A 15,345-nucleotide genomic window follows, 5' to 3' on the forward strand; every position below is an offset into this window, starting at 1 on the left:
TATGGTAGACGGATGCTCTATCAGTTGAGCCACGTCCACTTCTCGGCACAGCAGTTCTGAAGCACCCTGGACTATGGGCTCCCCCGGGTCCTCTGCTCATGGTTCCTTGTCCCTTTCCAGAGGGTGAGCATCCTGGCTGCTGCTGCCTACCTCCCCAACACCTGAGGACTGAGGAACCTCTGATGCCATCCCACAGGCCCAGGGGACTGGAGGGGGAGGCCCTGAAGCACTGGTGGAACTGGCAGGGAGCATGCGGTGAGGACTGCAGCTGCTATAGGGAGGCAGGCTTGGGATGCTGGGAGTGTGGGAGTGAGGGGCTGGGCTGGCTTTAGGAGGCCCCTGCAGCAAGGAGGCTGGTGGGAAGCTCTAGCAGCAACCCAGGTAGTGAGAGCATGGTCTGGATCATGGCAAAGGCTTGAGCAAGAGGCTGATTCCAGTTAAGTGGATGTGGACCTGGCAGGACTTGGGGCTACCTGGAAGTGGGGAAGAGGGAGACTTGGGGAGTCCCTGTTCTTGGCTTGGTGACTTGGTAGTTGACAGAGGGCCTAGAAGAGGATTGCAGAGCTGAAGAGCTCTGCCCTGGAAGGGTTCATTTTGAGTTGCAGCTGAGGGCATCCTGGATGTGGGGACAACCTCTCCAAGAGTGCTTGCTGCAGCCTTGGGTGGGAGCGAGGTGACCCGATGACTGGTGCCTGCTGTCAACAGATCCCTGAAGAGCAGGCTTGGTGCCAGGGAAGGAGCTAGAGCAGTGTGAGAATTGGGGTCTTAAAGGCAGGAGAGAGATTTCTAGAAAGGGCTGGTCAGTTGTCCAGCCTGGGCCACCCCATGTGGCAAGAGGACCCTGGCCTTGCCTCACAGAGTCCGAGGTTGACCATGGGGCTGCCATGGGGAGAGAAGACAGTGGGAGTGAGTCAGGAACCCAACAAGGGAAAGGATGTTGAAGGAGGTCAGCTCTGATGAAGAAAAGGAGCATGGGGTGCCTTCGTGGGAAGGTTTTAGGTATCAGCTGGGCTGTCCTCTGTGTCTATTTTCTGGAGATGGGTTAGCCTCTACCATGTATTGACTTTCAGTAAACTGAGTGGGCCTTAGCCAATCAAAATGAAGGCCTCATTTTTGAAGAAATTTTGGAGTACAGAGGGGTTCAACTATGGCAGGGGTGGAGCCCTGGTGTGGGGTGTCATTGATGGGGGACACATTGGTGGGAGGGATTTCTCTAGGCATGTATAAAGGTCTATAAATAGGTTTGGATATTCGTTGGGTATTGTCATAGTAGGTAGAGTTACACACGACAACTGAGGAAGTGTTGAGTTCCTAGCCGGGGGAGCTCTGTTGCATTCCCCAATGGAACAGCAACAATCCCCTAAGTGCAAGGGCAAAGGCTAGTGAAGAAGGACCATCCAATGATGGGCCGTTGATACTGATGACTAGACCTAGAGCTGCAGGGTGCCTAAGAGTTACCTCCTGAGAGTCTCCATGTTGCTCAAATGTGGCCACTCTCTAAGCCAACTCAGCATGTAAATGCATTACCTTCCCCCCAACATGGGACATGACTTCTGGGAATGAGCCTCCCTGGTGCCAAGGGATTACTATCTATCACCAGCTGGTGATGCAACTAGAAAAAGACCTTGAATAAAAGGGGGAAATGGTCAAGACAAGTGAGTTTATATGGCTAAGAGACTTAAAAGTGAGTCAAGAGGTCATCAGAGGGGTCGCACTTATGCACATCTCAGCAGGAACCCAGAGACAACCAAAGTAGATATGACCCCAGGTACTGGTGCTCCTGAAGGCTACAGAGACACACAGGTTCTGTGGTCATGGCAGATGGCTCTGGAGTTTGGTGCCTTGCCAGAGGGCCCTACGTTGGAATTTGCTCCTGAGTATGATGCAGTTGGACTCAGATGTGACCTCTCTACACATGCCTCTTCTGTCACTTTCACTGAACCTGTGGTTGGCGCGGTGGTTGGGGTATGCTCAGGAGACTTGAATGTCTGGACTGTCCATGTGCCAGTTGGGCCCTGAGCCTCAGCACAGTTTTAACACCTACTCTCTGGTTCGTTGTATTTACCCGGGTCAGCTAACAGAGAGGTGAGGATGGTCAATCACCATACCAGGGAACTGAGAGAGTCTACAACTGCAAGCTGGGGAATCCCATCCATCAGCCATGTGGGATCTAAGCCCCCACTCGACTTAGAGGTGGAGTGGACATCGCCACCCTAGGGTACACAGGTTAGAGGGATAAAATATGGATTTTAGAGTGGACTTACTGGTATTCTGCTATAGAACTATTATGACTCTAGCAATAGAAGAAATTGTATCATTGATGTGGAGACAGTGGCCATGGGAGTTAATGAGGGCAGGGGGAAGGAAGAAGAGGTGTGATACGGGGCATTTTTGGGACTTGGAGGTATCCTGAATGATGTTGCAGGGACAGATGCAGGACATTATATATCCTGCCATAACCCACTGACTGGACTGGAGGAGATTGTAAACAACAATGTAAACTATTATCTGTGCTGTGTAGCATTACTCCAAAGTATATTCACCAATGCAGTGAATGTGCCACACTCATGAAAGAGGTTTTTGATGTGGGAGGAGTGGGGCAGGCAATGGCGTACATGGGAACCTCATACTTTTCATATAACATTTTGTGTGTTCTGTGTATCTTAAAAAAAAAAAAAGACAAAATTTTGCTATAAAAGAAAAAAACAAACCAAGAAATCCAGAAAAATACACAATCTGAGGCATGGACCGCCAGCCTACTTCAGGGTGGGTTGTGCAGGTAGGGCCCCACATCAGGCCTTATTTAAAAGTCTGTTTGCTGTTCTGATTGGTTACCCCACCTATCATTTCTCGGGGGACAATGGTGAGGCCTTTTGAGAATGTCTGGGACTTTCCCTCTCGTTCCAAGTAAGAGTCTCATGGCCAGGATCTTGCAGTATCTTTCCAGCAGCCTTCTTCTCCGGTTTCCAGGTGGGACCTCACAGCGATGTGGTCTCTTGGCCACATTATCTGCTGAGCCAGCAGCCTTCCCCCTTTCAGTATACTAACTTGCCTCAGTGCTCCCCTCAGGGGGGTTATACCCTCAATCTTAAGGAGGTGCTGAAGGACCGAGGTCATTTTTCTGTAACTACTTCCTGCTGGTAGGGGGAGTAGGCTCTACATGACAATGTGTTAAACACTCTAGCCTTTCTGTTGTGGTTGAGGGAAGGCAGCACCCTGGTTGGAACTGGATGAAATCCCCACCTGACTAATAAGGTGCTGATTCAGGACTTTAATATGTTCAATATTCCTGTGCATATGATTGAGGATATTGAAGTCTCAGGGAAACATGGTTTTTCTCTTGACTTGCTGCTTTAGGAGCATCAGCACTCGAGGTGGGAGGCACCCCACTCCCCAACCCTCAGAGATAGTAGGACTCCAGCAGTCACTGGACTGGAAGAGTGAGTGCCCAAGCCCAATGATCAAGAACTCCACCAGGCAGCAGTCTAGTCCACACCAGTCTCGGGTGGGGTCAGGGAGCAGCACTTGCCTCTTTGTCTCCTAGCTTGGCTCGCCAAATAATATTACTGGGTTCTGGGCTTCTAGGTTATTGGTTTATGTTGCATACAAGAATTTAAGGACATGCCATAGGGTAGGCAAAGGAGTAAAGAGTTTATTCAGAAACAAGAAAATGAGAAAAGTACACTGCCTGAGACATAGACCGCAGGCCTTATGCAGGATGAGTTGCCAGAAAGCTTTTTAAAAATAATATTTATTATGAGTTATAATCTTTTTATTTTTAAAAATGCTTTATATTTCATAAATGTTACATTGAAAATAGAGGGGATTCCCATATACCCCACCCCTCCCTCTCTCACATTTTCCTCTACTAATAATATTTCACATGACTGTGGTACATTTGTTACATTATTTGAGCAAATATTGAATCATTGCTACTAACCATGGCTTACGTTATAGTTTACATTTTGGACCGTACACCTTTATATGTTTTGACAAAGTTATATTCTGATTATAAAAGCAAAACATGTTCATCATAGAAATCTAGGAAACACATAAAAGCTCAATGAGTAAAGTATAGTGATAAATAATGGTAAAATGAAAACCACCGTAACTATTCTGGAATATGTCCTTTTGGTCTTCCTTTTATTATATACAGCCATGCACATAGAGACACTCACATCCATTTTATTATTTTTTTTCACTGAGCCCACACTCTACTTCAAGTTGGCAGTGAGTTTTTTTTGTTTTGTTTTGTTTTGTTTTTTTACCACAGACTGTTGATCCCTGCCATCAAATATACTACACATGATTATTCTTGATGGAGGAAGATCCCAAAGCACCCTGGTAGCATGCATTAGAAGGAGGGATGTACCTGGAGGTGGAGGAGCGTAAGGATGTTGGCATCTGCTGCTGGGAGACGCCCTCAGTCCAGGAGAGGGGGAGGCGGCAGGGGGGAGAGCCTTGTGGGTGCAGCCAGAGAAGGCAGGCAGGGTAGTATTTAAGGGGCAGGTGGAGGGGGAGCCTTGGCCTTTTCTAAGAATACAGCTCTTCCTTGTCTTAGGACATATTTTATAAAAATCGTAAAATGCTCACTTTAGAGCATCTTTAAAAGCAGACAGAAAATGAGTCCCATGTACTCCTATCAGCCATTTAATATATTTCTTTTCTGTTAACCCCCACAAAGCCAGTATATTTATCTGTCCTGTTTTTATTGCCTTACTCAAAAGCATAAATTAGAAAAAAACACAACCATTTCCCCTTATAGAAGTACCTTATGTTTGCTGATCAGTCACTACACCTGGAGCAAAGGTAGGTTCCCTGTGTCAAGCGTTCTTTGCCAATAAAGCCCAGAGATTAGAGGGGGCAGAGAGAAGACGGGTGGCTATGGTAGGGGACAATGGGAAGGGAAAGAAGGACAGAGGGCAGAAATCGGGGAGAATAAGCCAAGTCCACATTGCAGAGGTCCAGGGGAGAGGAGGGCTGATGCTTCTCTTGTGTTATGGTCACGTTTGGGGTGCCTGCATGTAGGGATTTCCTAAGGTTTATCTCATAACATTTCCCTGTTTCATATATTACACAGTCCAACAGATAATAAAATTTCCTTACATTTTCATACAAAATCTTTTAGCTAGGCCCCCGGTAGTTTTCAAATTTAAATACTTTATCCCTTTAACTCCACCATACAGGCAGGAGTCTTACTCACAGGCTGCCCTCTTGAAGAAGATTCTCTTCCCCTCCTGCACAGAACCTCTGCTGTACGGGGAGGAAGAATCATTCTTCTCTCTTCCTTGCAACCCCAAGATTTTACAAAGGCCAAGGCCAGCCCCATCCCCACCTTGAGGATCCCGCCTGTCCAAGTGGCCATCCCAGGGCCCTCCACTGGACATGCCTTAGGATGGCTGAGCACCCGAGCCAACTGGCTCAGTCACTTGGGTACTCAGTTTCCTGAGGAGTTGGACTTCCACTTAAGATTAAACACAGCTCTGCTCCATGTCTTTGATAAACTGTCAGTTGAGTGCAGAGGCCACAGTTGGGTATGTCTGAAGCATCAGGACATTGGAAGGCAGAGGAGAGGGGACCCCACAACAATTGACAAGGCTTAGCAGCCTTGAAGGTGTGTCCTCAGTGCGTCTCCCAAAATGCCTCAGAAACCCTTTTCCCTGCTCCTTCCCTGCATGTTCTTTGCTGTCTGAGAAGGTCAGGCCAGATTGAGGAAAGATCTCTGAGCTGCCTCAGCTTCGGGCCTTTCTGGCCTGTCCCCAGAGCGGGCATCCAGGCGGCGTGGGGCGTGGGGTGGCCGGCAGCATCGCTCATGTTCTGGGTCATGCGGGACAGCCTGGTGGCTGGGCGCTGGAGCTGGGGACCTGGAGCACAGGGAGAACGCCCGTTTAGCCGCTGTTTCCGCAGCTCAGACCTCCTTGGCTCAGAGTGGCCACTGCACTGGGCGTGGAGAGCCCTGCCACATGCACTCTGGGCCCTACAGAGGGGCCCAGCCCACACCCAGAGCTCCACCACCACCATGTGTGGGGCTGAGGTGCCACTCCCAGCCTCCCAGGGCTGGACCCTGCCCACTGGATGTCACAGATGTCCCCATCATGTGCTAGGGCTCATCCATCAGCACACACACTAGGTCACCACCTGGGTCCCTGCTGCAGCCTGCCACCCCCACCCCCACCAGGACTCCTTCTGCTGGCCAGCTGTCCTGCCCCTTCAGAATGCAAGGGCCCCAAGGCTGGCAGTGGACACTCCTCCTGTCCCTGTGTAGCCTCCGCAGTCCTGCAAGTCCTCTTCAGACCAGGCCCTTCTTGTCCTTGCCCAGTCCTGGTAGTTGCCCTTTGTTCCTGTCCCCACTGCCAGGTGGGCCCTGGGATCCAGCCTCCACTTAACCACTGCAGTCACTTCCCAGTGGGCACCAGAACCTCACACGCCCCTACTTTAACCCCTCCTGTGCCTGCCAGTAATAAGAACAATAAAACCTGACTCCTGAGTGCCCACAAGGCGTCAGGGCCTGGGCTGGGAGCTGTTAAAAGCCCTCCAGGGAGCTAAGGCTCCGTCCTGTTGACCAGGTGAGGAAACAGGCCCAGGATTTTCACGATGAGGTTCTGTCCTCGACATGCCACCTGGACCTTCCTGACCTGTGTCAGCAGTTTTCAGAATTCACACAGGGGCAGCAGTGCCTGGGCAGGCCATTTGTAATGACTTGGGTTGTCAGGTTCCACTCCGGGGGCGGGGGCTGAGAAGCCACCCTGGCCCTGCCCCACCTGCCCTACATTGCAGGCCTCCAGGACTGCTTCCTGCAGGCTAAGCACCGGCTGCCTGACCCTCCCTGACCTTCGTCCTGCTCCCGTGGCCTGAGATCCCCTTCCCTGCTTTGTCATCCAGCTCTGCCCTGTCTGCCATCAGGCCAGGCTCAAAAGAACTCCTATGGGAAGGCTTCCCACTCTTCTCTGTGGGGCTCTTGGGCCCCCTGTGCCACCCTGATGACCATTTTTAGCACCAAGAGCTCTGACTTCCTCAGCTGCCAGCACAGACAGAGGCTCCTTCCACTAGAGGACAAGCTCCTCGCTGCCAGTCAGGTACAAAATGCTCTGGAGGGGAGCAGGTGTAGCTCAGTGGTTTAGCACCTGCTTCCCACTTACGAGGTACCAGGCTCAAATCCCAGTACCTACTAAAAAGAGAAAAAAAAGGTTCTGGAATGTCCTGGTAACCTGATCAGAAGAAAGGGGTATCTGTGTGGCCCCCACACTCACACGCAGGTGATTTACCCTCTCGAGGGGAGCAGAGACTCCATCAGTTGAGAATAAATCTTGGATGTTGCCCACTGTAGCCACTGGATGGCAGCGGGAATATACAGGAAATATACCACCAGCCTGCAGGAATCAAACCCAAAGCATCAAACCCAAAGTACACTTGTGTGCAAATGTGCAAACGCACACATGAAGAAACAGTACCACATCACCAGCCTGTAGGAGTAAAACCAAAACCAGCAGAGGGTTCACACATGTACACACACACAGGAATATTCACTGTATGATCACAAACACAAGCAAGGAAACGAACAAAGCAACAACCCAAAACCAAATGTGGGCATCTTAACGGTATCGTCCCTGGGTCAGTTTCTAGAGTCACCTCCAACCCCAATCTGAGGAGTGCCCAGAAAGTGAATGTCCAATTTCATGCCAAAGATCAGCCTGACAAATGACTAAGCAAAGTTAAGCCCTTTGATAAAGAGAAACTCAAGACTTTTACATGGAGATAAAAAGGCCTGGGCTTCCCCGGGTTCTTCCTGTCTAGAAGAGAAGTGTGGCAAGAGGGCAGCTGATGGAAAGAATCTTGGGGTCAAGATACCACCACCTTCTTCAGATTCTGGTGGGTCATGAGTGAGCCCAGGAAGACCTGAGCCCCCCTCCAGAGACTTCCACCCTCCAGACACAAAAAGCCACCCCATGGCAGAGCCAATAAATGCCGGACTTCCCCACCACACACCCCCACCCCCTGGGAGCAGATATTGGGGCAGAGGCAACTGACTCTGTGGAAGAGGGGAAGGATAGGAAGGTTCCCCAAGCGGAGGAAAACTGAGTAGGATATTGAGGGGGGGATTGGACCCCTTAAAAGATGGACTGAAGGACAGGCCAGGGTAAGTGGCTTTTTATAAAGAAACACAATGTAAAATCTGAAGAAACCTCAAGCAAAACAAATGCCCGTGATTCCAAAGTGCACACATGCGTTTGCCTTCTGTCCACACACCCCCCCCAGCATATCATGAATTAAATCATGAAATAAAAATGCACACCCAAAGGAATGGATGAATCTGTCACAGCAACAAGGAAAGTGGTACATTGGGCAGGGGCTCACCAACAAGTAAGAAAGCCCACTAGCTTCCTGGAACTCGGCCAGGTGACACACCAGTGCTGCTCACACCGAGCTCCCTGGCTGGGAAGAGACCTGCCTGGAAAATGGGCTGACACACATCACAGCACAGGAACTCCAGCTCCACGGCTCTTGTGTCTTTTGTGAGTCAAAGATCACCAAGCACATGTGGACATCAGGAAGCATGAGAGAATGATGGAGAGAAGCAAAAACAGTGAATCCAAGAAGAAAAGGAGAAGGGATAATTCAGAGAACAGCAGAGCAGCTGCAGGAGAAGGTTATATCCATAAAAGAAGAACAGAATGCTGAGAAAAAAGAACAAGCAGGGCCCAAGAGAAGGGGCTCTTAGAAACTAAATTATGTTTGCTGAAATTAAAAATTATCTCAAAGATGAAATTTCAGAAATTTTATGTCAAAGAAATTTTATCTCAAAGATAAAATTTCAGAAAATTTCAAAAATAAAGGCAGGAAGACAAAAGAGGTGAAAAATATGGAAAACAGAGAGTCAAACAGAGACTGGTATCCAAGAGAGGAAGTCAAACATCTCAGTCAGAAGAGCCCCATAAAGTGAGAAGAGAGAGAATGAAGAGAGGGCATTACAGAAAAACAGAAGGTAATTTACCAAAGTCTAAGGAAAGGCAGAGGGCTTTAGATTGAGTCTCCAGTGATTCCACAGCTGAATTAAGGGGGAAAAAAAACAACACAAAGATCTGTTTCATAAATTTCATATTGTAAAGGATGAAAATTACTAAAATCAGACTCCTCATTCACAATTCTGGGTAGTGTAATGTCTTCATATTCTGAGGATTTAAAAATTTTTGATACAGAGCTGAATTCTCAGTCAAATGTAGAGACAAGTAAATAAATTTCCTGTCAAACAGTATCAAAATATTTATTACTTGCTTGTAAATTTATTACTGCAGAAGAATGGGCTAATCCAAGGACAAGGAGCCAGTGGGACCAACCCAGGAGAGGGCAGGAGGGGCTGTGCTGGCCCAGGGCTCCCCACCCAGATGGGACCCGGGGGTCGAGGGGGCTGGGGGTGAGGCCCAGGACAACGGGAGGAGCAGACCTTCCGGTGGTCCTCACGTCCTGCTCTGGGCCGGCTCCCCCCTCAGGAGCATTTCCCGGAGCTGAGCCCCGCTCCTGAGGAGCACTGAGCCTGGGGACGGAGCTGATGCCGTAGTTGCCTACAGGGCAGGGCCACGCGTGGCACGAAGGTCCAGCAGGCTCTGCCAGCAGCAGGTCAGCACCGGCCCCGCCTCAAACATTTAGGTTCTTTGGCTCCTCCTTTCCTGGACCCTCACAGGGTTTCACCACCGCCCCCCAATTCCTGCTCTTCCAAGCTGAGTTTGTGTTTCATCAGTCAGGGCAAATTTTTAAAAATCTAGTTATAAGCAACCCATGTAGGGTTCCTTATGCTGGCACAGGTGAGACCTGCCGCTTCAGAGGTAGATGGACTGCTGAGGTCACACCTCCTGGACCAAGCACCCTGGTCGCCTGTTTTGAGGCCCACGCTCTTCTGTCTCTTGCCTACTTCCTGCTGTCATGACTGTTACCTGAAAGTCAAAATCAGTGGCACCAGCATGGACGTCACACTCCAGCCCCGTTGGTTTTCCTGACCACCCGTGGTCTGGGGGTTCCCTTATCACCCGTTTTCTAGAGGGAGAAACTGCAGCACAGTGAGGTACATTCAGCTCCCAGTAGAGGAGCCAGGTTCTGAGCATGGGCAGTTTGACCCCTGAGCACCCTGCCCCCCACTTCCTCAGGGAGCCCAATCATCGAGTTCTGGGAACATCCCACTTCACTCGCCCTGTCTTCTTTACTGACTGTGAATCACATAAACACTGCATGGCGAGAACGGAAGAACTAATTAGGTACATTCTCCTCCATTAATGTGTTTTATATTCTGATCAGCTCTGTGACCCCGAGCTGTGACTGCCACCTCTTTGGACTTCGGTTTCCCCAGGGGATAAAGAGGGGCTGGAGCAGATGCTGCATGCGGCCACGTCCGGCTCCGGGAGGCGGCAGGTGTGGTTCTGAGGACACTTCTGCTGGGTTACAGGGTGCGCGTGGCTGCCAGGAGGACAGGTGGGCCTCCTTCCGGGGCCTTCCATGGAGACTGCGTGCTCCCATCTGCAGGGACTCTGTCCTCCTGTACCAGGAGCCAGGCCTGGGCTCAGGGCCTTCCTGTGTTTTCTCACTTGACCTGCGTCCACCCTGAGGAAGACAGACTCCTGCGCTGCTCACCTCTGGACAAGAGCCACCACACACAAATAGGGAAACAGCATGAAGGACAGGAATCTCAGCAGGAAGAGGCCACATAGCTCGCTCCTGAAGGCGCCACTGTCTGTCAGTGCTTCTCTCAGTACTAAAAGAGAAAATGGGGGCACTGCCCATCAGGGGTGTGTCCCTCCATGTGAAAGCAAACCCCTCTACCTGTTGCTGCTTGAACTTGCTGTGAATAGTCCGGGCAGCTGCTGGGAATGAGTCGTGTCCCCCAGAGACACCACGTTCAAGTCCTGCCCTGGGGCCGTGGGCATGAGGAAGCCATACCAGCCACGGTGGCCCACGGTGGACGAGGGTGGACGGTGCCCAGTAGGGCCAAGTCCTCATGAGCAGCGATTTGGACACAGAAGAAGCCAGAAGGCAGCGGGAGCAAGGAGGAGACCCAGGGGCAGAGAGTCCCAGAGCCAGAGGCTGTGCAGGCTGCAGGGAGAAAGCCAGCTCTGTCAGCACCCGGGGGTGGACTTCTAGGCTCCCCATCTTGGGGTGCTGAAGTCCTGTCAATGAGGCCACCAGTCTGCGGTGTCTGTCACGGCAGCCCTGGCAAGCTATGTCAGAGCCAGCATGTGAGAGGCTCTCCCCAGGGAGAAACGGGCTGACGTTCTCACAGCCGGGGCTTGTCACGATCAGACAGGGACGGAGCCCACAGCAGCCCCGACATGGGCTGCAGGTTCCAGTGGACCTCTTTGCCACTCCAGGTATCAGGGCAGGAGTGCAGGAGTGTCCACCTCAGATACCACCTGCTCTAAGAGCTGCTCCTGACATCTCTCTCCTGGACGGGTCTCCTTCCCAGGGCCCCAGCCGTTTCTTTCTAAGGATCACCTCCTGAAGCCTCACATCACGTCCCCTGGGCAGATGCTGCCTCTCACCTGTTAAGGTGTTAGTGCCCCCAGGCAGGGGTTGTGCCTGATGCGTCCCTTTCTCCAGCTGCCTGACATGGAAGCTGCTTTGTACATTTGTATTAGTCAGCCAAAGGGGTGCTGATGCAAATACCAGAAATCTGTTGGCTTTTGTAAAGGGTATTTATTTGGGGTAGAAGTTTACAGATACCTGGCCATAAGAGTAAGTTACCTCCCTCATCAGAATCTGTTGCCAGGTGTTGGAGCAGGATGGCTGTGGATGACGCCTGCCAGGGCTCAGCCTCTCTTCCTTTTAAGGCTTTGTGGTCCCAGCTGCTTCCAATACCAGCTGTAGGTTGGGCTAAGTCTCGTCCTTCCCGGGGCTTGTTCCTCTACGGGCTCAACTGCTCTGCCCTCTCCACGAGGCCAACTGTAGACTGTCAGGCTCGCTGGCTCTCGGGGCCCCCACCGTGGCTATAGAGCCGTCTCTATTCCTGTGTTCCTCTCCTGTGCATGTAATTCCTTGGGCCCAGCATCAAACTCCAAAATCCTCTGCCATGTCGTTTTCTCTGTGACGTGGCCCAAGGAGCACATCCAGTAGAGCAAACCACTTTACAAACATAATCCAGTATCTACTTTTGGAATTCATAAGCAATGCCAAACTGCTACACTATCTATCTACCTGTCCATCAATATTGGGTGGCATAAAATGTACCACCTTTCCACTGAGGTTCAGAATTGTGGATCTGGGGGAAACGGAGATTAGGAGAGGCATCTCGAAGAAGGTGGCTTTGGGGTGGATTAGTGGGCAGAGTGCGGTGACTGCGATGGCCCTCTGAAAGGACAAGGCAGGTCTCCTGAGAAGGCCCCTGGGTGCAGAGCAGAGAGAGCACAGGAGCCGTCGGGAGGGGCAGTCAGGAAGGTGGGCAGAGGGCCTGAGGAGTGAGGGCTTATGGGGAGACGTGATGGTGGGCTCAGCCATAGGCTGTTTCCCTTCCAGTGACCATGGGAAGGGCGACTCAGCCAGGCTCCTGGTCAGGTGGGAGCCTGTACCTGTGGGAGTTGGTGGTGGCCTCAGACTCGGCCTATGTCAGGTGTGCCATGGTGGCTCCAATCCTGACCTGTTACAGAGGGAGATGGCGCCCTGAGCTTGGCCTGTGCCTGGTGGGAAGTGGCTCCCTCAGCGTGGTCTGTGCCAGGGGGAGGTTGGCGCCACAAGCCAGCCTGTGGTAGGTGAGATTTGGCACCCCACACTCGGGCTGTGCCAGGTGTGACGTGGCACCTCCAGCGGAGCCTCTTTCTGTGGAGGCGGGGCCTGGAGCTTCGCCTGTGCCAGGGAGGAGGGGCTGCCCTGGGCGTAGCCTGACGCTCTGCCCCATCTTCTCAACTCGACGACGTCACTTCCTCAGACCACGCAGGAAAGAAACCCTTTTCTCCTTCAAACGTCTACTGAAACCTCCATCCTTTTCCCGTCCCCAGCCCTGAACAGTTGGTATCTAGCAGGTGCAAGCTGTGTACACGCCATAAAAATGTGTTCGTGAATTCCATCCCTCCTCTGGGTGTGAGCCTGGTCATGACACTACGTCAGTTAAGCTTTGGTTCTCCTCGGTCAGGACGAGTCCTACTCCTCTTCCTCTACGTGGAATGAGACACGAGAGAGAGAAGGCCCCAGATGGAGCAGCCGGAGGCTGAACACCAGCTCAGCGCTGCCCTGGGCCTTGCCACGTGAGCATCTCAAGACCAGTGATCACCGGAGCCATCGCAGAAGCCACAGTCTTCAGAGATGAAGCACGCCTTGGTTTGCAGTTTTATCAGCCTCAAAACCAGAAACTCTTAGAGGCCCAAATTGAAGCCAAACCATTTCACTTCGACAGCAGCCTAGGAAACTAAAAGGGTACCTGTAGTGAGCTCGGGGGAGAGTCTCTCCCGCATGCTGAGGGGCAGGTGGTCCAGCAGCTCAGCCCCCTCGGGCCTCGTCTCCCCAGCAGCTCTCTCCCGGGGGGGCTCCACGCCCCTGCTCTCCCAGCAGGGCACCATGACCTCCGATGCGCTCTCTTCCGAGGATGAATTCAGGCTGGGCCCTGGCCTGGCACAGATGCCTGCGAAGGGCATGGGCAAGCTCCCATCAGGGCAATCTGGGAAACAGACCGTGACTTAGCACCCGCCCACCCACACAACCAGAGGGGAGGCAGCAAACATGGTACGCTGCAGGTCCATCTTTAGCCGAAGTCCAGGGAGGGCAGGCTTTGGAATAGAGAAGGAAGTGTGGCCTTTGAAGCCGGAGAGAGGTGAGATAAGCTCCTGGCTCATTCACTCACCAGCTGTGTGGGCTCCCTGTCCACATCTGGGCTCATGCAGTTGAAAGATAAGGGTTGTCATTAGTTTCTAATAAATAGCCAAACTTAAGCTGTTCCAGGCCTGGGCTAGGAACATCATAGTCAGGCCTGAAATGGCCATTTGACTCTATCCTTATCATCGTCTCCATTTTTCAGCTGAGCAATCAGAAGCACAGAGAGGTTAAGGGACTTTTCCAAGCCACACAGCTAGGATGTGGCAGAGTCAGGAACTGAGCCCAGACCTAACGTCCAAGACAGCACACTTGCGTCTCCCCGCCTTGCCACTCAGAGTCTACTGGTGAAAGAAATGGAAGGAGCTCTTCACTCAGGAGCATCGCACAGGCCGGGCACCCTCCTAGGTGCAGGCACCCTGTAAACACCACCAGGCAGGGCCCCGACAGGTAGTCCCAGGTGTGCGGGGCTCCTCCTGAGAGCCCCACCTTGCTCCCCAAGCACACCTCATGCTCTAGAAGGTCCCAGGCCTCTGAGGCTTCTCTTTCCCCAGTTTCAGGGATGCCAATCCTGTGGCACAGCACATGGACACGGCACCCCTCTTCTCGCAGAGGCCCGGGAGGATGAGCCTGCTCAGGGGTCCTGCGTCCATCGTTAGACCCAGCCACCACTCCTATGCTGTGTGGGCTCAGTCCTGCCTCAGTGTCTGCAGTTCCTGGGATCTACCTAGGTAGCATTTCATCCACTCTCCCCTGCAGTGGGGTGGACACCCAGGCCAGGAATGGAACGCTTGGTCCTGAGCCAGGAGGTGGCGGAGCTGAGCCCAGAAATCCTGCCTCCTGAGTCCCCATCAGATGTCCTCCCCAGCCTGGGTGCCCTCCAGCACTGCAGACCCTGTGCAGCCACGCAAGGGTGGCCCACATCAGCTCGACAGCGTTCCTGCCAGCCTGTTCCCTCCTGAGCCCTATGGTGGCCCAAGCCAGAAACTAGGATGTCGCCCTTGAATCTCACCTTCCCCAGCCCCTAGCCGGCAATAAGTCCTGTTGCTTAACCCCTTTGCCCCTTTCTCCCTCACTGCACCTGCTGCTGACACGGTCCCAGCCTCCAGCCTCCCCTGCCCTCTTCGGTGCCCATCTTGTCCTCTCTGCGCTGCAGCCAGTGGGGCCTCCCAAGCTCTCATCTGTCCCTACTCCCTCCTGCTTCAGCCACCCTCAGTGGCTCCCCTTTGCTTTGGGAAGCCAAGCCCTCTCCACACCCACAGTCCCTGGTCCCCTGTGTCCTCCTCCCTGCATGTCCCTGCCCCCCCACTGCACTCCCCAGCCACCTTCTGTCCCCCCAACAGGCCACTCCCTGTTGCCTGCAGGCCTGACCTGTATGTCCCCTGTGCCTGGGATGCTCCTGTACACCTGCAGGTCTCAACTTGGCCTTCAATCCTCCCAGAAGCCTGAAGTCCCTGCTTTTGCGCTCCTTCCTGCATGAACCCAGGGTGTCTGGCTCCCCCTGCCAAGGTTCTTTCCATTGACTGATCTGCCTGTGCCTCCCCAAGACTCAAGCTCCACAGG

At 52.5% G+C, this 15,345-nt stretch overlaps 1 protein-coding gene across 1 annotated transcript in view; it reads right to left on the bottom strand.

Annotated features, from left to right (window-relative positions):
• Nucleotides 1–402: 402 nt before the first annotated feature.
• LOC101447589 (1-acylglycerol-3-phosphate O-acyltransferase PNPLA3-like) overlaps nt 403–15,345 on the bottom strand; it is a 37,205-nt gene continuing 22,262 nt past the window's right edge. Inside the window, exons 6-8 of the mRNA XM_071218740.1 lie at nt 13,394–13,594; nt 5,745–5,864; nt 403–473 (exon numbers count right to left, since the gene is read on the bottom strand). Coding sequence (XP_071074841.1) covers nt 403–473; nt 5,745–5,864; nt 13,394–13,594 — 392 coding nt within the window. The remainder of the gene's footprint in view (nt 474–5,744; nt 5,865–13,393; nt 13,595–15,345) is intronic.

This window comes from Dasypus novemcinctus, chromosome 12 (assembly GCF_030445035.2).
Source record: "Dasypus novemcinctus isolate mDasNov1 chromosome 12, mDasNov1.1.hap2, whole genome shotgun sequence".
Classification (NCBI taxonomy): domain Eukaryota; kingdom Metazoa; phylum Chordata; class Mammalia; order Cingulata; family Dasypodidae; genus Dasypus; species Dasypus novemcinctus.